This window comes from Bufo bufo, chromosome 2 (assembly GCF_905171765.1).
Source record: "Bufo bufo chromosome 2, aBufBuf1.1, whole genome shotgun sequence".
Taxonomy (NCBI): domain Eukaryota; kingdom Metazoa; phylum Chordata; class Amphibia; order Anura; family Bufonidae; genus Bufo; species Bufo bufo.
The window spans coordinates 459,773,956-459,798,651 of NC_053390.1; the positions used below are offsets into that span (position 1 = coordinate 459,773,956).

Genomic DNA, 24,696 nt, shown 5'->3' on the forward strand with positions numbered 1-24,696 from the left:
ATGGGAGGTGTGAGAATCAAGGGCCAATTTTCCCTCCGAACCTGATCTCAACCTGGTAACACCTGAGCTCCGCCTCCTGATGCGCACTCGTCCTTTTAGGTTGCCGGAAGATCCGAAATTGGGAGCAGGCTTCTTGGGCCTGTCCCTTTATTTTGGATCTTTTTGATGTTTACACAATACAGTAAAGATACAATCGTATTAGGGGTTTTAACCCAAATTTTCCCCCATTGATGAAGTTGCAGTTATTCTGCTTACATTATTTGTTTTTTCACTTTAGTTACATTGTTAGATTTGAAATTACGTCACCAACTCATCTTCTGAGGCGGGATTTGGTTTGCAAGGAAGTCCTAAGGTCAGATCTACCCCTAATGCTGAAGGTGGAATATGTTATTCAAAGTACAGAGGTCTTCTCTTCATATACACTTTTTATAGCTGGTTCAGCCTCTCCTGACATCCCAGATGGCTGACTTACGTATCGCCTCCTACAATGTACGAGGCTTTAACTTCCCTTCTAAAAGGAGGCAGGTGTTTGGGATGTTGAGGAGAGACTGTGCCGCAGTGGTGTTCCTGCAAGAAACACACCTGAAAACAAACCACTTTCCTAATCTCACATACTCATACTTTTCTCAGTGGTTCCACAGTAGTTCCCAATCAAACTCCAGAGGGGTTAGTATAGGTTTCCAAAAGAAAATCCAATTCCAATTGCTGGATCAGTGTATTGATTCTGAAGGTAGATATATAATGTTAAAAAGGAAAATTCATCAACACCTATATACATTTGTGAATGTATATGCCCCAAATAATAGGCAAATACCATGGCTTAAAAAAGTATTAGAAAAAGTCAACTCCTTCAGAGAAGGTACACTAGTTCTACGAGGTGATTTTAATCTGGTGTTAAATCTCCTTCTGCCCACTACCAATCAGCCCTACGCTCATTGACCTCCAAGTTGTGGAAGTCACAACTTATTGATGTATGGCGTACTATGCACCCTGACATTAAGGACTACACATATTATTATTCGGTACACGGCTCCTACCAACGTCTGGACTACATTTTCATATCCAAAGAACACCTCCAGAACTGCAGAGAGGCGAATATAGGCAACATTCTCCTCTCTGATCACTCCCTAACATACCTATCCCTATCCACACCGAGAAAAATACACTCCTATGCTACATGGCGCCTAAACGAACATCTTCTAGGATATCCCGAGGCCAAATCTAAAATACAAAAAGCTCTAGTGGAATACTTCAACTTAAACGAGACTTCTGAAGTCTCCCCTCAAACTCTATTGGACGCTCACAAAGCGTTCCTGAGAGGTCAATGTATTAGTATAGGTGCCCACCTCAAGAAGATTAGAAACCAGCAGATTGATAACCTACATGAGAAAATCAGTCGTCTGGAGTGATCCCATAAAATCTCCCTTCTACAATCATACTTGAATGAGATAAATAATTGCAGACATTCTCTTAAAAACCTGCTGAATAACCAAACAGCGAAGTATTATCTCAACTCACAGCAAAAAAAATTTGATCATGGAAATAAGGCTTCCAAATTTGTTATCCAGAGGGTTAAGAAGAGAAAGTCGAACAATTATGTGCATAAACTTACAAACCCCTCAGGCTTGTCTATATTCGACTCAAACCAAATAGCAGCACAATTTAGGGACTTTTAAGAATCCCTCTATAACCTCGACACTGACCACCAGACACAAAATCCCTCCTCCTTTTTAGAAAAGTCACAACTTCCTTCTCTCTTGGAGGAAGATAAGAAACTTTTGGCCTCCCCTTTTACCTCAGAAGAACTTATAGATGCTATCCGTAAATCCACAAAAGGTAAAAGTCCGGGCCCAGATGGTCTTCCTATATCTTATTATTTTTCATTTCAAGACACTTTAGTACCATATCTACTTCCGATATATAACTTAGCTCTGAAGAATAACCCCCTATCCAGAGAAATGACTAAAGCCAATATTATCCTAATACCAAAAGAGGGTAAAGACCATACACAATGCCCTAACTATAGACCCATCTCTCTCCTTAACATCAACCTGAAACTACTTGCCAAAATGTTGGCTAACCGCCTGGCTTCTATTCTCCCTTCCCTGATCCATAGAGATCAAACAGGCTTTGTTAGGGGGAGAGAGGGGAAAGATAATACAGCTAGGGTTCTTAATATCCTACACTACGTCAAACGGAAATCCCTGCCCCTAGTCCTTCTCAGCACAGATGCTGAGAAGGCATTTGATAGAGTCAAATGGTCATTCATGAGATTAGTCCTATCATCTCAAAAATTCCCTGACTCTTTCCTCTCTGCAATAGATGCCATGTACTCTAATGCCTCTGCTTCAATCTCTATCAATGACACCATATCCTCCCCATTCCAGATACGTAACAGAACCCGACAAGGCTGTCCCCTTTCCCCCCTTCTATTTGTCCTGACTATGGAACCCCTCTTACAAACAATTAGGCTAGATAACGAAATCAAAGGAGTGAAACTAGGTGACCAGGAACATAAGACAGCTGCCCTGATCATACTCACTGGCATATCCAGGCCCCAAAAGGTTCGTTTGGAACAAAACTCCCCTTTCAACTGGTCTCTTCCCCACCTAACATACTTAAGATTTAAAATAAGTAATGATCCCTCACAACTATTTTCATTAAACTACACCCCTCTTTTGAAACATATCTCTGATACCCTAAAAAACCTCGATCTTCCGATACTTTCCTGGTTTGGTAGGAAAAATATTCTCACCTCTTTGGTAATGCCCAAATTGACTTACTTGCTACAAGTCCTTCCAATCCCAATCCCAACTTCTTATTATGCCTCTCTTAGATCATTATTCAGCTCCTTCATTTGGAACAAGAAAAAAGCTTGCCTCTCCTATAAATCCCTCTGTCGCTCTAAGACATTAGGTGGAATCGCCCTCCCAGATCCGGAATTATACGGCAGAGCAGTCCTCTTCTCCAGATTGGTAGACTGGTTGAGGGCCCTACCCAATAAATCCTGGGTCTCTATGGAACAATCATTAGTTAAATCCTCATTTAGAACCTCCTCTGCTTTCAGAAGCAACCCCATTGATAAAATCCACTATGAGAGCCTGGAAATGGTTCCAATCCACACATTATAATGTTCTATTCCCTTCTCCACTCCTACAGGTACGTGATATCTTCCAACTAGCCCCCAAAGCTCTCCTTGAAAGTCTACCCAAACATTCCAGAGACTCACATCCTTGAGAGACTTATTTCAGGAAAATGTGATTTTATCAGTGAGCGAGCTGAGGGATAGTCTTTCGATCCCCTCTACTCTTGCATTTAACAACCCAATCCATTTCCTCAGGGCATACTTATCACAACACATCTTCTATGAGGATTTACTAAGACCTCTAAGTTGGTTTGAGAGCTTGATAAGTAGTCTACATGACCCCCCCAAACTCATATCACAGCTCTACAATAGACTCAGATATCCGGCATCTTTTGTACCCCCGTCTTTCATAGGACTTTGGGAGAGGGACTTGAAATGTACATTTTCTCGCAAAGAAATTGATACGATCTTAATCTCCCCACACAAATGGTCTTGATGTGTGAGACTTCAAGAAAACGGGTACAAAATCATCACTAGATGGTACAAGACCCCAGACATTGTCTCCCTATACTCTGAAGCCACTTCTGACGTGTGCTGAAGATGCTCAGATGCCAGAGGCTCCTACCTACATATTTGGTGGGATTGCCCAAAATTGCTTACATGGTGAAAAAAATTCTTACAAATAAGCAACCAAATATGTGGTGCTAATTTCCTCCCATCCCCGGAAATAGCGCTCTTAAACCATACGACCTCTAATCTGGGCCTCTTCAAACACCTAATATGCGCTGCCAGATTCCTCATCCCGAAACACTGGCTATCTCCTGACACCCCCTCCATAGAAAATTGGCTCTTTAAAGTGGACCAAATTCATAGATTTGAAGAAATATCCTCTTGGGAAATGAGGAGATTTCAGAATTTTGCCAAACTCTGGCAAGAATGGAAGATATTTAGAAGCTTAGACATTTAAGTTCACTAGTGATAGAGCAGTGATGGCAAACCTTTTAGAGACCTAGTGCCCAAACTGCAACCCAAAACCCACTTATTAATCGCAAAGTGCCAACACAGCAATTTAACCTGAATACTACTCTCCATCTTCCATGTACTTTATCATGTTGCTATAATAGCCGGCCTACATTCAGTGCGCTTCCTGTGCTGTTCATAGTGCACCCTGCACTGATGAATGGCAGGAAAAGTCTAAGGTATATTGGTACACCATAGAGTTTTTCCAGGGTGCGGGTGCCCACAAAGAGGGCTCTGAGTGCCACCTCTGGCACCCGTGCCATAGGTTCACCACCACTGTGATAGAGTGTTGGAGGGAGTATGTCTCCAGCCTATATATATATATATATATATATATATATAGTTTCTGACAGGACTCCTTTCCATCCCCCCTTCGAACACTTGCTGCATCCTTCCCGCCTCATCATTGATCTGACTCCATCCGACAACATATATTAGAAAGTTTGTTAGTCCTGCATTAAGACTTGCTTTCCAATGTGATGTTTATGTTTTTTAATTACTTCACTAGGAGGTTGCATCCTCCCTATTCATTTGTATGATGATTTACTTAAATAAAGACATTTTTTAAAGAATAAAAAAAAAAGAAGAAAACACACACCAATATATGCCGGGGAAAAAATCAGTATGATCTGGATATAACCCCAATAATGAACACCAAAAACGGCTAGTCCGGATAAGAAATGAAAAATACCTTTATTCATACATATACATAAAACACAGTAAATCTGTTAGTGGTACGACTACACATAGGACAAGAAAATTGCCGCACAGGAGATAACCAGAAATAATGATACATATGCAATGGACATTAATAGAAATATGGGGTCTCCGTACAACATATCATAAATACATTGCATAAAGTGCAAAGTGCCAAACATATGGGTAAACAGTACCTAACCACCAAATCTCTGCACAGTCATGAGTATACCTGTGACCAAAGTCTGGATCTCCCTCATCCCAACGCGCGTTTCGCCTATTGCTTCATCAGGGGCAGTGCTGAAAACACACAGCAAACTGGAGACATGGCTGCATAGGGATGAAAACAGTGAGACTACATAGACCTTACTGTACTTGTCAATAGCTTTTTATTGCCGATGTGACAGGTCAAAAAGGTGTGAATAAGGTGCTTAAAGGGGTATTCTCATATTAAAAAACATGGCCGCAGGGTTCTCTGTCCTCTTCGTCTCAACCTGGGGACACTGGGAGGCCGGAGCAAGCCAAAGAGATGAAGCTACACAATTTGGTAACTCCCATTGACCAGAATGGGAGTTGTGCAAATTGCTTAGCCCCGGAAACTATGTCGTTTACATAATTTTTTATGGCCTCCTGGCTGCCCCAGGTCGGGACAAAGAAGCCCGGAGATAGCCTGGCGAACATGTTTTTTTTAAAAAGGGAATACCCCTTTAAGTGCCCAAGCCCAATGCCTCTCTCTGCTCTGCCACCCTCTCCCTTCATAATTGACAGACAGCGCTCTCCAATCCCAGCTGAAAACCTGTGTTTGAGCCATCAATGACAGAGATACAGCTTACTTGTCAGAGACTGTGCGCAGTAAGAGCTGTTCCAGAGCAAGCAGAATCTCTCTGTCACTGACAGCACATGCGCAGGTTTTCAGCAGGGCTCACAGAACAGAGTGGAGAGAGAGCGTGCAGGCTGGGACACTTCAGTGCCTCATTTTCGCCTCTTTGACTCTTCACAGTGACACTAAAAAGCATTTGTTGGAAGGTTGCAGCCATGGACAAGTACAATTAAGGTATGGCTAGACTCCAGTCACCAGTTTTGTACGTGTTTTCTAGGTGACAGTTTCCCTTTCAATTCAAATAAATAAATATGCAATAACTAGAAAACTTAAGAAGAAATCTATGAATTTGATCCTCCTTCATGAAGGCTCCGAGAGCAGAGAACAACCTCTCTACTACTCTCTGTTGGTGGCAAAGCAGTGACTACAAGGGCAACATCTCTGACAATAAAATAAGAGCTTTATATTGACAGAATGGAAATATATTTTATTATTAACATTTCAAAACTTCCTAAAAAGTCAAATCAATTATACAATATTAATAAAAGATTTAGCTTTAAGCTTGAGTCAGAAAAAAAGTACTCCAAACAAAAATAGCCCTGACTATGACTCCACGACTCCACGACCTTCACAGCCCTGGTATATTGGCAATATTTTCTTGCCCATATAAGCATGTTCTTTCCGTATTCCAAATATTAGAAAAAAATAGCAGGGTAGGGTGACTAGTGACTACTACAGCAGAGCTTGAATTGGTAAGGCTATAGAAAAGCTTGCCAGCACAACATCGTTGATGACATATGACAACACTATAACCGTGGTGTGCCAACATATACTTTTTAAATGGTTTTTTTTCCACAATAGTAAGTTATTACATATCTCTGGGATATACCATCACTTACAAGTATGTGGGAGACCCCTACGATCCTTAGACTGAGTGATATGCTATAACATTCCATAATGTGATGGACACTGTTGTGTGTAAACAACCAGCTGTACAGTATTGTAGCACTACATAATTCATGGATAATATATAATGCCTACCTATCCGTTATGCAAGAAGCTGACTAGACATATTATTTGTCCTAATAATGTACCAGTTAAACAGACCCACATGAAACACCTTAATGTGTTACACCTTTTATAGCCTTAAGAAGATCTTGGGAAGGTGGAATGCCATAGTGAAGATTGTGATGCCACATTGCAAAATTGCACAAAATATTTGTCTATGGAGTTGTGATATGACTATTACAAAAAAATCCAATCCTGTTCAATTCTAGCCGCAGGTCAAACATGACTACAACGCAAGTCACATGCGACTGCGACTTGCCTGACACTTTTCTGTCACGGGGCTGTATTTTTACAGCCAAATTACAACTTTGAACTAGTCAAAAGACAATAAGTCACACAAATGTTTTTTGTGAGACTTTCACAAGCATTGTGTGACCAAAGACAACTGTGTAGCACCACAGCCTTGAAACATAATAGAACTGAATAGAGTCACAGAACGACTCACAGGTTCTCATGACTGTAACCACAGAATCAAAAAAGAATCCAACATTGCTTTTTTGTGGCCAAAATTGGGACTACACATGTCATGCAACAGCAAGTTTCGTAAAATTTGCACAACCAAAAACATTTATGTGCCTTGTCCGCAACGTGCTGTCACATGGCAATTTCAGAGCTGTGATTTGGTTATAAGCACAGCAAAATCGTTGAAAAGTCACAGGCAAGTCACACATGACATGCATAGTGGTCTATGATGGCAAAGTCATGTGTAACCTGCAACCAAAAGTCCAACAGTGTTGGATGTGTTGTGACTGCCCCGTCACAGTTGTAGCATGTCATGTGTAGTATCATGACACAACATCATATTCTTCATGTCTCGTGATGTGTAGCCCCATCCTTTTTCCTATATATCCAATATATATATAGCAGTGAAGGAGATTGCTCTTTAGAATTGCAGACTGTAGTCTACACTCTGGTCACTCAATGCATCAATATGGTGCAAATTTCCTATCTGTGATGGAGACTGGCTAATACGTTAATTTATAGGTGCAGATCTTTGGGAAATAAAATGGTGCAAGGGTTGACAGTGCTTTCCTGTAGTTCCACTTTTAAAGCCTGATTTCATTCCAACTACTTTATATGTTAACATTTCCCAAGAGGAGAACATGTTTATAGGTCAGCTTGGAGACTGTATACAGTATACTGTATACTTATTACACAACTGGTTATGACCAAGGAGACAGCTTATGTCATATATTGTAGCACAAGAATACCTTGATATCTTTGGACCTTAGTATAGTACATTTATCTAGTCCTAGAATGTAGGCTTCATCTTTGGATTTGGAGAGTACATTCACTTAGGCATTAGTCAGTTTTTATAATATCTTAGTCCATATATAATGTTTGCATTTATTGTGTTAGAGCATTATTTTCTGTGATTTTTCTTTTATAAATGTAGCCATGCATATTAATTTAGTACAGGATTTTTTTAAAAATCTTTTTCTGTGATTTTTGTATTAGTTTGTAGTATACTCTGGAAGAAGTAAGACCTTCAAGTGTGAATGTGCTTCTATTTTATCCTGGGAGTAGCATTCATGTGCACTTTTGCCCCGCCTATCCCACAGGTGACCTTGATTAGGAGGTACATATAGCTGTGTGTGCTCCTCCTCTCATTGGTTGCTTGGTGCACACAGAAGTGACTAGGAGCAGCACACTATATGTGCAGAGTCTGCTCTCCTAAATGTAGATGCCCAGCAGCATGGATAGGTTTAGAACAGGGCCTGCCTAACTGCAAGACCACCTTGTCACTGGTAGGTGGGCACAAATGTGTTTTGGCGGAGAGTCTCCGATTTTATCATATCAGCATGATGGCTTAGTCCATATATAATATTTGCATCTATTGTATTAGTGCATTAGATTCTGTGATTTTTCATTGCTCATATTTGCCAAAAACAGCTATGAGATTGTGGGCTTTAAATGAAATCTAGGTTATTAAGTGTACCTCTTTAATTCCTAACCAAATTACCATGAGGGAACCCCTGTTTTTCCCTCCTGGGGAACCTATACAACTATAACATGGTTATAATAAAAGGGGCAGCTTTTGCATTTTTATAGCCCCTTTTTTATTTCTTTCAACCCTGGTTGAGAAAAAATGGCTAACTACTATTTATTTCCTTCACTTAGTTGTACTATATTAGACTATATCACTCCATTGCTCTGCTTGCAATTTTCATTGTGAAAATTTAATTAAGAAATAAGGGGAACTGTTAAAGTTGAGTTAAAATCTGGAATACCAAGAACAATCTCAAACTGTACTAGCTGCAGTAACATGCACAGTTTGGCATGGACGAGCTGCTCTGCTGTGTAAACAATAGCGCTTGCAGGCCTGTGATGTAAGGGCCCCTATCCCTGAGAACAAGGGTACCTGGACTGATACACAGTGCAAAGAATGGAAACAAGGCATTAATTTGTGATCATTTCCAACTCGTTCAAGCAGCAATCATCTCCTGTGTATCGGTACAAATGATCTACAGATTCATAGTTTTTTTGGCAGCAGAGCCCTGTTTACATAGGGGAATGTGCTGCTAATAAATGATGATTTTAAGTGCCACATAAACAACAGATCAACCAACAAACTAGCATTTTGCCCATGTTGGATGAGCGACCGTAAATTTACATGGAGCAATTATCAGGTATGGCCTGCTTCTATCTCTAAGCTCTAAAGTGGATGGAGAGCAGACTACACATAAGCAGTGTCCTCACCATTCACTGCTATGAGACTGCTGAAAATAGCTGAGCGAGCGTGCTCTGCTATATTTTGGAAGTCTCAGAGTAGTGAAAGGAGGGTAAGTCACGCATGTATATCATGCTCTACATTCACTTCAGGGTCCCATTCTTGAGATAGGAGCAGGACCCAGAGCTGGGATCGCACCAATCGGACATTTATGGCCTATCCTATCGATAGGCCATAACTGCCCTAAATGGGAAAACCACTTTGTTTGTTCCCTGTACAGTATATGTTAATGTTTTTTCATGCGGAAAATCATTAGAACGTGGTGCAATGTGACTGATGTTTATACTATTATAATTTTTTTATAATTACTATATATATATATATATACTGTACACTGTATATATATATACACATACATACACACGTACACATCACACATTCATACTTTAAGATCTTCCTACCTTAACCACTTCCTGACCGCACATAGGATATAGACGTCCCATGGGCGGTTGTTTATCTCTAAATGGACGTTCTAAAACGTGCATTCAGAGATGGCAGCTGCACGCTAATCGTGCAGCTGCTGGTCCCGGCCCGGTGGTCATGTGACCGTCGGGGACGGGAGAGTGCAGGAGCTGTCAGGTCTTCCATAGACCTCGAACCTCGATCAACCCTGCAATGAGGCTGTACAGTGCAGTATTATGCTGTACAGGCTCTGTGGGGGGGGGGGGGGGGGGTATTTTGCCTGTAACTGGGGCTACTATGTCAGCCCCAGTTACAGGAGAAATCAATAGTGAAAAAAATATAAAAAAATGAAGTTAAATGTCCCCAGAGGTCTTGCATTACCTTATGGGGGACACAAAGTGTAAAATAAAACAAATAAAGTGTTTTATTAAAAAAAATATATATAAAGATTTCACATGTAAAAAAAAAATAATTCCCCAATTAAGTAATTTTTTTTAATAAAAATGTATAAAATAGATATATTTGGTATTGCTGTGTCCGTGACAGCGGGCTCTATAAATATATCACATGATCCACCCCATCCGATAAACACCATAAAAAAAATTAATAAACTGTTTAAAAAAAAGCCATTTTTGTCACCTTACATCACAAAAAGTGCAACACCAAGTGATCAAAAAGGCGTATGTCTTACAAAATGGTACCAATAAAACAGTCGCCTCATCCTCCAAAAAATGAGCCCCTAAATAACAAAATCGCTAAAAAGAAACAAAAAAAAAACCTATAGCTCTCAGAACATGGAGACATTAAAACATCATTTTTTGTTTCAAAAATGCTATTATTGTGTTAAGTGAAATAAATAAAAAAAGTATACATATTAGGTATCACCACGTCCATAACAACTAGCTCTATAAAATTATCACATGACCTAACCCCTCACTTGAACACCGTAAAAAAAAACTGTTCCAAAAAAGCAATTTTTTTCACCTAACATCACATAAAGTGTAACACCAAGCGATCAAAAAGGCGTATGCCCCCTAAAATAGAACCAAACCATCACCTCATCCAGCAAAAAATTAGACTCTAACTAAGACAATCAGTCAAAAAATAAAAAAGCTATGGCCCTCAGACTATGGAGACACTAAAACATCATTTTTTTTGTTTCAAAAATGCTATTATTGTGTAAAACTTAAATAAATAAGAAAAAGTATACATATTAGGTATTTCCACATCCGTAACGATCTGCTCTATAAATATGTCAAATGACTTACCCCTCAGGTGAACGCTGTAAAAATAAATTAAAACTGTGCTAAAAACAACCAATTTTTTGGTCACCTTGCCCCATAAAGTGTAATAATGAATGATCAAACAATCATATGCACCCAAAAATGGTACCAATAAAAACGTCAACTTTTCCTGCAAATAACGAGCCCCTGCACAAGATGATTGGCAGAAAAATAAAAATAATATTTAGTTCAGAAAATGGAGACACAAAAACATAATTTTTTTCCCCAAAATTCTTTATTATGAAAAACTGAAACAAACAAAGTAGACATTTTTGATATCATTGCGTTCCTAACAACCTGCTCTATAAAAATAGCACATGATCTACCCTGTCAAATGAATGTTAAAATCAACAAACAAAAAACGTAATATAGAGCAATTAAAAATCATATGTACCCTAAAATAGTACCAATAAAACTGGCACCTTATCCCTAGTTTCCAAAATGGGGTAAATTTTTGGAAGTTTCTACTGTAAGGGTGCATCAGGGGGCTTCAAATGGGACATGGCATCTAAAAACCAGTTCAGCAAGATCTGCCTTCCAAAAACCATATGGCGCTCCTTTTCTTCTGCAACCTGCCATGTGCTCTTACATCAGTTTACGACCACATGTGGGGTGTTTCTGTAAACCGCAGAATCAGGGTAATAAATATTGAGTTTTGTATGACTGTTAACCCTCGATGTGTTAAAGAATAAAAAAATGGATTAAAATCGAAAATCTGCCAAAAAAGTGAAATTTGGAAATTTCATCTCCATTTTCCTTTAATTCTTGTGGAACACCTAAAGGATTAACAAAGTTTGGAAAATCAGTTTCGAGTAACTTGAGGGGTGTAGTTTCTACAATGGGGTCATTTATTGGGGGTTTCCACTGTGTAAGCCCCACAAAGTGACTTCAGACCTAAACTGGTCCTTAAAAAGTGGGTTTTGGAAATTTTCTTAAAAATTTTAAGAATTGCTTCTAAAATTCTAAGCCTTCTAACGTCCTAAAAAAATAAAATGTCATTTACAAAATGATGCCAACATAAAGTATATATATGGGGCATGTTAAGTAATAAATATTTTATGAGGTATCACTTTCTGTTTTAAAAGCAGAGAGATTCAAATTTAGAAAACAGTGAATTATTTCAAATTTTCGTTAACTTTTTTTTTTTTTTCAAATAAAGATAAAACATATTGACTAAAATTTACCATTAACATGATGTACAATGTGTAATGAGAAAACAATCTCTGAATAGCTTGGATAAGTAAAAGCGTTTCAAAGTTATTACCACACAAAGTGACACATGTCAGATTTGCAAAATTAGGCCTGGTCAGGAAGGGGGCAGATGGCCCGGTCTGGAAGTGGTTAAACATCAATAAACATCTATTATTACTGTATCTAACAGTTCATGGTATGCTATAAACCAAGTGTTGAATGTAAAATCACCTTAATAAAGTATATTCATGAGCTCAATATGGGAACATGTGAACAAGTAAAATCCACTGATGCAGTGTAACAGTCAAGCTGTGACCATACACAGTATCTGAAAAGCAGAACTGCATCTCTGCAAAAACAATATCTCTCAGGTTCAGTAATATGTTTGTGGTCTCAGGAGTAAGGTTTTTCTGCAGCTCACAGTGGGTTCCTCTCTTTCTTTTCTCCCCCCGCCTGCTCCCGCATGTCCCCAGTTTATTCAATCCCTGCTGTTACCACTGATCTGCCAGCTGCCACTGCAAGTCTGTTCCCCCTTCTCTGACATAGCCATTACCTCCCAGTTTGATCAGTATCACAGCAACAACACCAAACGGTTCCCCTGTTGGCAGAGAGCACACCGTGTGCCTGCTCTGCCCATATTTGTACAATGCAATGTCATGACACTGGGAGGCCTGCCTCAATTTCACGTTTTGTACCAAATGGTGCCCCGCTTTGATGCTCAGAGCAGGAGGCAGGAGGGGGCTCCAGGCGACTTTGTTTTAGCTGTTTCTCTAGAAATCAAATGCTTGGGTGAGCATCTTGAAACCAAAGCAGCTCAGCTATAACCCAGCACTGCTTTAAAATGCCGGATCACTGAGAACAGATATGTAACAGTATAACTGAAAGTAAATTCATCATTAAAGCTAAAGAACATCATAACCATTTTACAAATTCATTGAATCTTTAGGACATTGCAATCCTGTAAAAATTTATTATATACTATAGCTAATTGCTTGCAATTAGAGAGAACCAAACTCATAGTAGCAGCCTCTATAAGCTATCACACTATGAAACTTAAGAATACCATTAAAACTTTAATATTTAAGTACGGCATAATGATCTTGCTGTAGTCTCAGTGAAGATATGGCAACTCGTCGGACATTTCGGAAGTTTACTATGAATCTAGTTCACTTCATATGTGTCTGGTCTATTAAGTTCAATCCAAGGGATGGGTTGGGATGTGATATAGTAAGTAACACAGTTTATAAGGCGGAAAAAAAGACATATGTCCATTCAGTTCAACCTGTTGTCCTGCAAGCTGATCCAGAGGAAGGCAAAAAAAAAAACATGTGGTGGAAGTAAATTTTCTTTATTTTCTATGTTTGTGTACAAACCTTCTTTCCTCCAGACGCAGAGGATGTCCCCTCGTCACAGTCACAGTCCTGGGGATAAATAGAGGATGGGATAGATCTCTGTACTGACCCCTGATATGTTTATACATAGTAATTAGATCTCCCCTCAGTCGTCTTTTTTCTAAAGTGAATAACCCTAATTTTGAGAATCTTTCTGGGTACTGTAGTCCACCCATTCTAGTTATTACTTTAGTTGCCCTTTTCTGAACCCTCTCTCATTTCCCTTTCCTAATGACTTGTACACATCTACATACAAGTGTAATAGTACTTATCCATGGTAATTCCTATGATATCCTTTTTAATGGTCCTTGTTACTTGTACTATGAGATTGTTTTGCAAACACGATAACACGTTCAGGATAAATATGTGATAGGAAGTCACATTCATGCACTGAGATGTCTGAAGAGCATTTCAAGGACAGGAACGTTTGTGCTGGCCAGATGCACTTTGTTACCTGTACCCAAAGTACTAGCAGTTTTGCAATATCGTCTTGGACAAACACAGTACTCTGTATCTTTCCATCATCTGAAATCATTCCATCTGGGACAGCGGCCAGTTCTTGAGCGAGGAAAATCTTAGAAAATCCTGTACACAACTGATGGCATTAACCCTGCCATAGCCAGATGTGCCAGCAATCAGAGCTGTTTTAGGGCTACACTGCCAGGTCTAAATTCAAGTTTTAGAATATACACAAATAAGGGAGGCCACTTTATTCATTATAATGGCAAAACAAAGGACAGTGGGCATAAATATATGACAAATAGGTTGCTTTGGTTCCTATACATGGCACTTCAGATTTTTTACTGTTTCAATCAGAAAAGAAAAATCAATACTTATGTGACTATGAACTCAGGGCAAACCCTAATATATAGCTGAATATGTCATGAGTAAGGGCTTACATTCCTGGTAGCCCGAAACGCGCAGACTAAGACTGGTTATACTGGATGTATTTTTAACCGCTTAAATAAAGTACCGTTTTAACCTCTGCAAAACTGAGCTGGATTTTTGCTCTTCATAGCTGAACATTGTGTACAAAAGTTGGCTACCAACAAGCATGAAAGAAAGTGAATCCTAAGGGTCTGTTCACGTGGCAAATGGTTGACATGAATTTTGGCATGGACACCAGGTGTAGTCTGCCTCCCACCAAAATCCACAGTGTGAAAACATAGACTGTGTCGGCAGATAAGAACCATTTGGCCCATCTAGTCTGCCCAATATACTGAATACTATGGATAGCCCCTGGCCCTATCTTATATGAAGGATGGCCTTATGCCTATCCCATGCATGCTTAAACTCCTTCACTGTATTTGCAGCTACCACTTCTGCAGGAAGGCTATTCCATGCATCCACTACTCTCTCAGTAAAGTAATACTTCCTGATATTACTTTTAAACCTTTGCCCCTCTAATTTAAAACTATGCCCTCTTGTAGCAGTTTTTCTTCTTTTGGATATTCTCTCCTCTTTTACCTTGTTGATTCCCTTTATGTATTTAAAGGTTTCTATCATATCCCCTGTCTCGGCTTTCTTCCAAGCTATACATGTTAAGGTCCTTTAATCTTTCCTGTTAAGTTTTATCCTGCAATCCATGTACCAGTTTAGTAGCTCTTCTCTGAACTCTCTCCAAAGTATCAATATCCTTCTGGAGATATGGTCTCCAGTACTGAGCACAATACTCCAAATGAGGTCTCACTAGTGCTCTGTAGAGCGGCATGAGCACCTCCCTCTTTCTACTGGTAATTCCTCTCTCTATACACCCAAGCATTCTGCTAGCATTTCCTGCTGCTCTATGACATTGACTGCCTACCTTTAAGTCTTCTGAAATAATGATCCCTAAATCCCTTTCCTCAGATACTGAGGTTAGGACTGTATCACTCTTGGATTTTTACGCCCCAGGGGCATTATCTCTCACTTATCAACATTAAATTTTAGTTGCCAGATTTTTGACCATTCCTCTAGTTTTCCTAAATCCTTTTCCATTTGGTGTATCCCTCCAGGAACATCAACCCTGTTACAAATCTTTGTGTCATCAGCAAAAAGACACCTTACCATCGAGGCCTTCTGCAATTTCGCTGATAAAGATATTAAATAATATGGGTCCCAGAACAGATCCCTGAGGTACCCCACTGGTAACAAGACCTTAGTCTGAATATACTCCATTGACTACAACCCTCTGTTGCCTGTCCCTCAGCCACTGCCTAATCCATTCAACAATATGGGAGTCCAAGCCCAAAGACTGCAATTTATTGATAAGCCTTCTATGTGGGACAGTATCAAAAGCCTTACTAAAGTCTAGATAAGCGATGTCTACTGCACCTCCCCCATCTATTATTTTAATCACCCAATCAAAAAAATCTATAAGATTAGTTTGACTTGATCTCCCTGAAGTAAACCCATGCTGTTTTTCATCTTTCAATCCATGGGATTTTAGATGTTCCACAATCCTCTCCTTAAGTATGGTTTCCATTAATTTCCCCACTATTGATGTCAGGCTTACTGGCCTATAGTTGCTCGATTCCTCCCTACTACCTTTCTTGTGAATGGGCACAACATTTGCTAATTTCCAATCTTCTGGGACGACTCCTGTTTCCAGTGATTGGTTAAATAAATCTGTTAATGGTTTTGCTAGTTCACCGCTGAGCTCTTTTAATAGCTTTGGGTGTATCCCATCAGGCCCCTGTGACTTATTTGTATTAATTTTAGACAGCTGACTTAGAACCTTTTCCTCTGTAAAGACTCATGCATCAAAAGATTCATTAGTCTTCTTTCCTAACTGAGGTCCTTTTCCTTCATTTTCCTTTGTAAAAACTGAACAGAAGTATTCATTGAGTTAGTCAGCTAGTTCTTTATCTTCTTCCATATACCTTCCTTCTTTTGTTTTTAATTTGGTAATTCCTTGTTTTAGTTTCCTTTTTTCATTTATGTATCTGAAGAATGCCTTATCGCCTTTTTTCCCTGACTGAGCTAATTTCTCTTCTGCCTGTGCTTTAGAAGCTCTTATAACTTGTTTGGCCTCTCTGCCTAATCTTATAAATTTGCCTGTCATCCTCGTTTTTTTTTTTATAATTCCTAAATGCTATCTTTTTGTTTTTAATGATTTTGGCCACTTCTGCTGAGTACCACAGTGGTCTCTTCATTTTTTTGCTTTTACTGAGAAGCCTAATGCAATTTTCTGTTGCCTTCAATAGTGCCACTTTTAAGTAGTCCCATTTCTCCTGGACTCCAATGAAACTGTTCCAATATGATAGGGACTCGTATACCACTAATCTAATTTTAGAAAAGTCTGTTTTTCTAAAAACTAAAACTTTTGTTTTTGTGTGGTGTGACTCAGTCACTGTACTTATAGTAAACCACACTGACTGGTGATCACTAGATCCCAAGCTTTCCCCTACAGTAATATCATATACCAAATTCCCATTTGTGAATACTAAATCTAAAATGGCCTCCTTCCGGGTTGGCTCCTCAACTACTTGCTGTAGAGATAATCCCAGTAGGGAATTTAGAATATCTGTACTCCTGGCAGAACTAGCTATTTTGGTTTTCCAGTTTACATCTGGAAGATTTTAGTCTCCCATAATGATAACTTTCCCCTTCCGAGTTTGTTTAATATTTAATTTACAAATCTCATATTTTAAAAAGGAAATGTCCTGCTGCATTATGGAGAGCTGTCTACAGATCAGACAGTATCCAAACCTCTGAAGAGTGGAACCTGAAATAAAAGCACAACAATTCCTGGACAGAACCAGGTCTGCCATTGTAAAGAGGGGAAGGATTTTAAACAAACAAATCTTACTGGTTTAGATTGTATCCACCTCCAGATTACCTCCTGAATATCTCCAATGCACTTATAAAAAGCAGCACTTAAAAAAAAAAAAAAAAAAAAAAGAGTATGGCCTTTTTGCGACAGATAACGCATAGATACTATGTAGAACCACTTGCATGTGGCTCTCCAGCATGAAAACTGAAAATCTGTTGCAAAAATCTTAGCCTCGATTTTCTTTGCCACAGATTCCACAGAAAATATGTCAAGTTTTTCTGATGTGAATCTTTCTGTGTGAACATACCCTAATGTTCTGTACGTACCAGATGTGTCAAATTTTGACACAGATAGTTTAAGACCAGATTAGACAATTAGCTTGTGACATGGGCACAGGCAGATGTTGTGGTGTTCACGTGCAGCTGAAGCCCTGTCAACATAAGATGACCAAAGGCCACACAATTTTGCAGGTTAAACAGAGGAATTATGATCGTGAAGAACACAGACTCTTTTTTTAAATCTAAGATAATTCATTAATTTTACTTCTTTAACAGGAGAAAACTGAAATCACACAAATGATCTATCACATAGTTATCTATGCAGGTCTTATAGCCACCACATTCCAAGAGAGCATTAACATAAATTATTCCACAGGCACGCAAAAGTTCACTTATGATCTCCCAGCAAGAGAATCAGTGCCTATAATACAAAGCAACACCCTGGAACCAAGCTCACATGATCTTTAATAGAATCCAGCTTCATGAGGAGAACTGAATCCCCTCTGTAGCTCATACATTTAACGTGTGAGACAGCACAAGGTGACCTGTTGTTTGAGATCATTCTTGCTACTCTTCCTTGACCTCGAGCTAAGCCAGAGATGAGCATACTATCCATGGTTCACTGGTCATTTTGTACTCTATGAATTGGTTTTCCAAGTTTGTCCACCATAGTTTGTAAACATATCTGCTGCAACTGTGGACAAGCAATAGAGGTGGCTAATAAGGAAAGCCTTTTTGTCAGATTTTTGGTAATGCTTCAAGCCCTGAAGTTTAAGGTTTTATAACACAAATGCTTCACTAATGGCAAAGAACTTCCTCAATTTAACTCTTCATATAAACATAATTGAAAAAAAAAAGCAAATGACAACATATATCTCTTAGATTAACTGTAAAAAAAAATATTTAACTTTTCCATTTACATATGTTATCCAATGGCTTTTCTTAAAAAGGATGGAGCTCTGCTGATATGTCTGCTTTAGTAAAGACTTGTACTTCTCATGAAATAATTGTGGAGCACAGAACTCTTAGAACTGGGTGCTTTGCCATTCCTCTTGAAAATGTATGAATAAATTGACAATTGGGCGTTCGAATTTCTGTTGTTAATGGAGTGTGTCCTGGCTAATCAATGCTGACAGTGCCAGACTGTGACACATCCTACTAAAAGAAATCAAATACACAGTTTCCAGGAGAAATAATAGAGGAACAGAAGAAAGTAGACTTCTAAGAAAAAAGATGCTCTAGGATGATTATTTCAGTATTTTACTAAGGCAGAATTCACACGACCGGAATCCGGCCACGTGAACTTCAATGGGTCTGTGGTCCACATGTTGCAGTCAGATCTTTTGTGTCTTGGCCGCACAGATGCGCATAAGAAAGGAACAATGAAGGTCTTCCGTTTGCTTCCGCAGATGTGCTGCTGCGCTGCAAATAATAGAACGTCTCCTATAATTTGCTGCAAGACCACAGACCCATTGAAGTCAATGGGTGCGCTATGTGATGAGGCAAGCACACGGCCAGTATCTGTGTATTGCATATCGCAAATACTATGGGGCTGTTCACATGGTGTTTTTTTACCTGCAGAATTCTGACATGGTTGTTCGCACTTGCTTGCTACTTGTCCAGCCGGCAACTGCGTCCATTCTGCCTTCCATTCATTTCAATGGGAGGCAGCGCTGAAGATGGCGGAGCTATGGTTTAAAGCCACAGCAAGAACGGACATGTCCCTTCTCAGCAGGCCCGTGGCTTTAATCCTCCGTTCTACAATTTTCAGCTCTGCCTACCACTGAAATGAATGGAGGCAGAAACCAGCAAAATAAAAATAAAAACACCCAGCCGCTGGTGAAATTTCAGCAAAGGCGTCCTTGCCAAAATTCTGAGGCAAAAGACCTATGAACATACCTTTAAGGTCATGTGAATGCACCCTTAAACAGATATGTCAGGAAAGCTGAAGGGAACTTTTTTTATGGAATTGCTACTAAATCTTAGGCTTGTTTCACACTGCCGGCAGCCTGTTCTGGAATATAATGCCAGAAATCGGCTGGACAAAAACCACTGCATGCAATTCTTGGCATATTTGCTGGATTGCGTCCAGATCACCACCATACTCCGTTATAGTTAATGGGGCCAGACGGCATTCCGGTAGCATCTTGCAATGCCAGATCCGGCAGGCTGCTCCCGGCCGTAACAGCCTGCCATATCGGCAAAGGCAAATGTGAAACCAGACTTCGTCCATTCCATTTCAGATTTCTTTCACATTCCCTTTCAAAACTTGATATAGATCACAGTTTCACTCGATTCATTCAGAACTCGTTATATCTCATCCATACAGCATAAACACACAAAGTTCAGTCTTCACTGACCCTGTGGTTAATAACCTGCTAACAGGAAGTTATTCAAAATTAAGGAGAGCACTGTCTACATGATCTCTCCTTATACTGTGGCCTAGTAACGTGGCAAAAACAGAGCTTACTAAAGTAAAGGTGAAATAACATGAATGCAGGAAAGCCCCCTCTAAATTGTAAAATTCATATGAACTTTGCTGCTTAAAAGTAAATGAACCCCTGTAAATTTTGCAGCCATTGCTTATTTCTTTGCATATCCTTCACAGAATATCCACATATATATATATATCCGACTTTGATTCTATGCCTAATGCTTCTGCAGAGTTGGTGATTTCATGTGAAAGGCAAATTCCTCTCCAGGAGAGGAATATTTGCCTGTGGGAACATTCTTTGCCTTTCTTTGTCTTGCCAGTGACTCTTAGTCAACTATATAGCTGGAGGTGGTGAATAAAACATCGAATAGTAAAATCACTTACTTGAAGGCCTCTAATCATGTACAATGTTATAAATATGACACTCTAGTAGAGTAATAGAGTTCCTAAGAATGTGTGATCTGGTCCCCTTTTCCATACAGAGGGAAAAGCTGAAGAAGCCAGTATCATAGCCAAAAGCTTAAATTAGAACCTCAAAGTTCTTGAAAACAGCCAAACTTACATTTTCCTAAAATGGGTTTCCACCTATTTGAAACCTTATCTTTATGCCAACAAAATAGCAAATAGCTCCACATACATTGCAAAAATTGCTTTTTTTTTAAAATAGAAATCTTGGTTACAGAAAATTGATTTGTGTAAAAACCTGTGTCCATATTAATGGGAAGACAGTCCTCAAGAAACATCTTTAAGTAAAACGATTCCTTTATAAAAATCAGGATTAATGACGGCTAGGTTTTATATATACTGTGTTCAAACTGAGCCACTTGATGGCTGCAAACCTAAAGCAATTACCGTAATTATGATCACATCCTAGATAGAACATAACCAGGGGCGTAGCTATAGGGGGTGCAGAGGTAGCAGTCGCTACCGGGCCCAGGAGCCTGAGGGGGCCCAAAGACCCTTGTGCTGCATAAGAAGACACACAAAGCACTGAGGGAAGGGGGGCCCAAGCCTAACTCTTGCACCAGGGCCCATGAGCCTTTAGCTACGCCCCTGAACATAACTGAAGTAGAATTTTTGTGTAATACATTATTCATTCGGTCCGGCTCTCGTTGACAAATTTCCAAAAAGTATCTTGATATTTTAGAGGAGAAAGATGGAGGGGTGAGTGACAGAAAGGTGGTCACATTGCTTGCCTGTACATAACAAAAAGTTCCTTAAAACATCAAGCTTGATATAAAATTCATGGACAAGATGGCGCATTCTGGCAGATCAGACTGTTATTGGTAGAACATCTAATGCACGTTCTGCACAATATTGGGGGAGGTTTAGTAAGACTGTAGAGTCGGGGTCAGCAATCTCCAGCTGTTGTCAAACTACAACTCCCAGCATGCTCCGCTGCATTCTATGGAAGCTCCAAGAACAGCTGAGCAAGTGTGCATGTAGTTTCACAACAGCTGGAGTGTCGAAGGTTGCCGATCCCTGCGTAGAGCATTGAGGCAAAATGTACAAATGTAAGATATCTTATAAGGTGTGCATCTCAATGAAGGTTGTGCAACTTAGGATGTCCTAAAAACATAAATGGATAGGCATAGATTTGTGCTGCAATTTGCACTACTTTCTGTCTCTGCAGTTGGTCTGCAAGAAAGATGCTGGCCGTGCTCCCTCCCTGATAACCTCTCCCCACAAGGAGTGACAAAATCTCAAATTATTGGGCAAATATTTGTGCCATAATTTGGACTATTTATACCAAAAAGTGGCACCCATGACTTAATAAAGTCCCTTCACTGCTTTGTGATTGTGCATGTCTCACATAGAACATGATGGCATAGTGAAGTTTAATGTAGTTAGGCAAGTCATTACTCTAATGATTAAGTAGGCATGGTCTACCTTTATATCCTCTCGGGGGGTTCACAAAATCCTATAAAGGAATTATTTGCCATAGAAATCCCCTTTCATTTGGCCTAACAGTGCATGCTGAGCTAATAGAAGGGGTTCCTCACTCTCTGCTCTAAAGAACAGCAGACAACCATAGAAATCAATGGATGCCTATTGATGTTAATGAGTGCCCTGCAATGAACCGCTGCCACTGTAGGGAAATCAAGCAACTGGTCAGAGGTTTTCCCTGTGATAACAGTGGAGTACGGGGGTCACAGAAATCGGCCACATTAGAATCAACTTACCACCAGGAGCCTAGCAAACAGGATGGAAGTGTTCAATTAATTACAAAGTTAGTGATTAGGCCGGACTAGAAGGGTTCTGATTTAGTTTTCCACCTTAAATATATCCATTGTACAGGATATAACGAAAAGCAATGGACGAGAAATCAAACATATGAAATGAATATTTGAGAATGTGGCTATAATAAAGCCGACACATAGCTTCAGTACAGGAAGAGTTAACTGAATACATGGATGTTGACTGCTGAATTTTTAACCAAGCTTCCATAGGGATTACATTTCCTGCCCCACCGAGGTTCCAATTAAACAGAGAGCCCACAGCCTGCCCACTAGAATATATGTTCGGCCTGAATCATACACAAATGTGCCACAGCCAAGTACAATAGCTGCACGCAACAGGCTTTCCTTGGCTCATACCGCTGTCTCTTTTTTTTTTTTTTTTTAAGCCATTCCAGCTGTTTTTCTACGTTCAACCAGAGTCTCATAAAAGATCAGTAAAATGTGGTTAAATTGGGGGAAAATACCAAAAGAAAAGTGTGTTACATTTTAGTGAATCAAGAAGAAAGAAAAAAAAAAAAGAAATAGACATAATTTTGTGCAGCAGATATTTTCCACGTAACCCTTTAATTAATGTCACCAATGTGTATACTGTGGATGAGCAAATTATATACGCACATAATGTACACTGCCCACATCAAAAAGCAATATTTTATCATCCGCAGTTCATTGCATTATAGAGCAACAGAAACCATATGAATGACTAAAATAACAAGTTCACATAAGGGTAGTAGTGGGGTGCTAACTTACATAGTCGTGGAACGCCTTGGCTTCACTGGAGTGTTCACAGGTCTCCCGTCTGTCAGGTGCTGCACAGTACAAATCCCAAAATACGCTGTATGATATCAAGGAGAAAAATAAGTTACTCAACTGCAGACTAAACATAAAGGTTTCACCTCATATATATCCAAAGGAGCACGCCACTTGTAAAATGTGACTTTTTAAAATGTCTTTATTTGCAACATTTTAACACCAACAGCACTAAAATGCGACTTTTTTTAAACCAAAATACGACATTTCAGCCACCCCCCTGCTAGACTAAAGACTTTTGAAACATAATTGTGACTTTTGAAGCATATTTGCGACATTTCCATTGGTAAATTGCGACTTTTGTTTCACACTTGGAACGTTGACTGACAGAACAGAGTTTTTTAGCGCATATCAGGAAACATGAATGCATCCTGTTTTACTACTTACCCATCACTTGTTCCCACCACGAGTTGCTTTCACTTTTCATAAATGCAACTTTTTACACAAACCATCACCACATAAGCTGGCTAAATTGTCTGCAACAACTAAAGCCATTTCTGACGATAAGAGCATGATAAATCAGGCGTAATATGCGCCAATTTGATATCCCCGCTCACTTTGAATTTTTTTTATTAATTTCTGGCCTGATGCATTCTTTATGGTGAAAATTCTGGAGAAAACAGTTGATATATTTAGTGCAAATCAAAACTCCATTCTTTTTGGTGCATTTTACGCCATAATCTTGGTGCAACATGCTTAGTAAATCTCCCCCAATGTGTCATCAGAAAATGACCTATTGTTTAAATAAATATGTATATTCAAAAAATCCTGCAGTGTTCATACTGGCCACTAAGCCTAATAATAGGCCCTACTTCTTGGTCTGTACAGATCACTCTTCAGCAGTCATCTCCTTATGATAACAGGCAAGATTGCAATGACAGATATCACCTCTATACAGTTGCAAGAAAAGTATGTGAACCCTTTGGAATGATATGGATTTCTGCACAAATTGGTCATAAAATGTGATCTGATCTTCATCTAAGTCACAACAATAGACAATCACAGTCTGCTTAAACTAATAACACACAAAGAATTAAATGTTACCATGTTTTTATTGAACACACCATGTAAACATTCACAGTGCAGATGGAAAAAGTATGTGAACCCTTGGATTTAAGAACTGGTTGAACCTCCTTTGGCAGCAATAACTTCAACCAAACGATATCTGTAGTTGTAGATCAGACATGCACAACGGTCAGGAGTAATTCTTGACCATTCCTCTTTACAGAACTGTTTCAGTTCAGCAATATTCTTGGGATGTCTGATGTGAATCGCTTTCTTGAGGTCATGCCACAGCATCTCAATCGGGTTGAGGTCAGAACTCTGACTGGGCCACTCCAGAAGGCGTATTTTCTTCAGTTTAAGCAATTCTGTTGTGGATTTACTTCTATGCTTTGGGTCGTTGTCCTGTTGCAACACCCATCTTCTGTTGAGCTTCAGCTGGTGGACAGATGGCCTTAAGTTCTCCTGCAAAATGTCTTGATAAACTTGGGAAT

General features: G+C 39.4%; 1 protein-coding gene across 1 annotated transcript in view; it reads right to left on the minus strand.

Moving 5' to 3' along the window:
• The window catches only part of SSBP4 (single stranded DNA binding protein 4), a 468,852-nt gene that overhangs the window by 276,340 nt on the left and 167,816 nt on the right, over window positions 1-24,696 (minus strand). Inside the window, exon 4 of the mRNA XM_040417640.1 lies at window positions 23,141-23,225. Coding sequence (XP_040273574.1) covers window positions 23,141-23,225 — 85 coding nt within the window. The remainder of the gene's footprint in view (window positions 1-23,140; window positions 23,226-24,696) is intronic.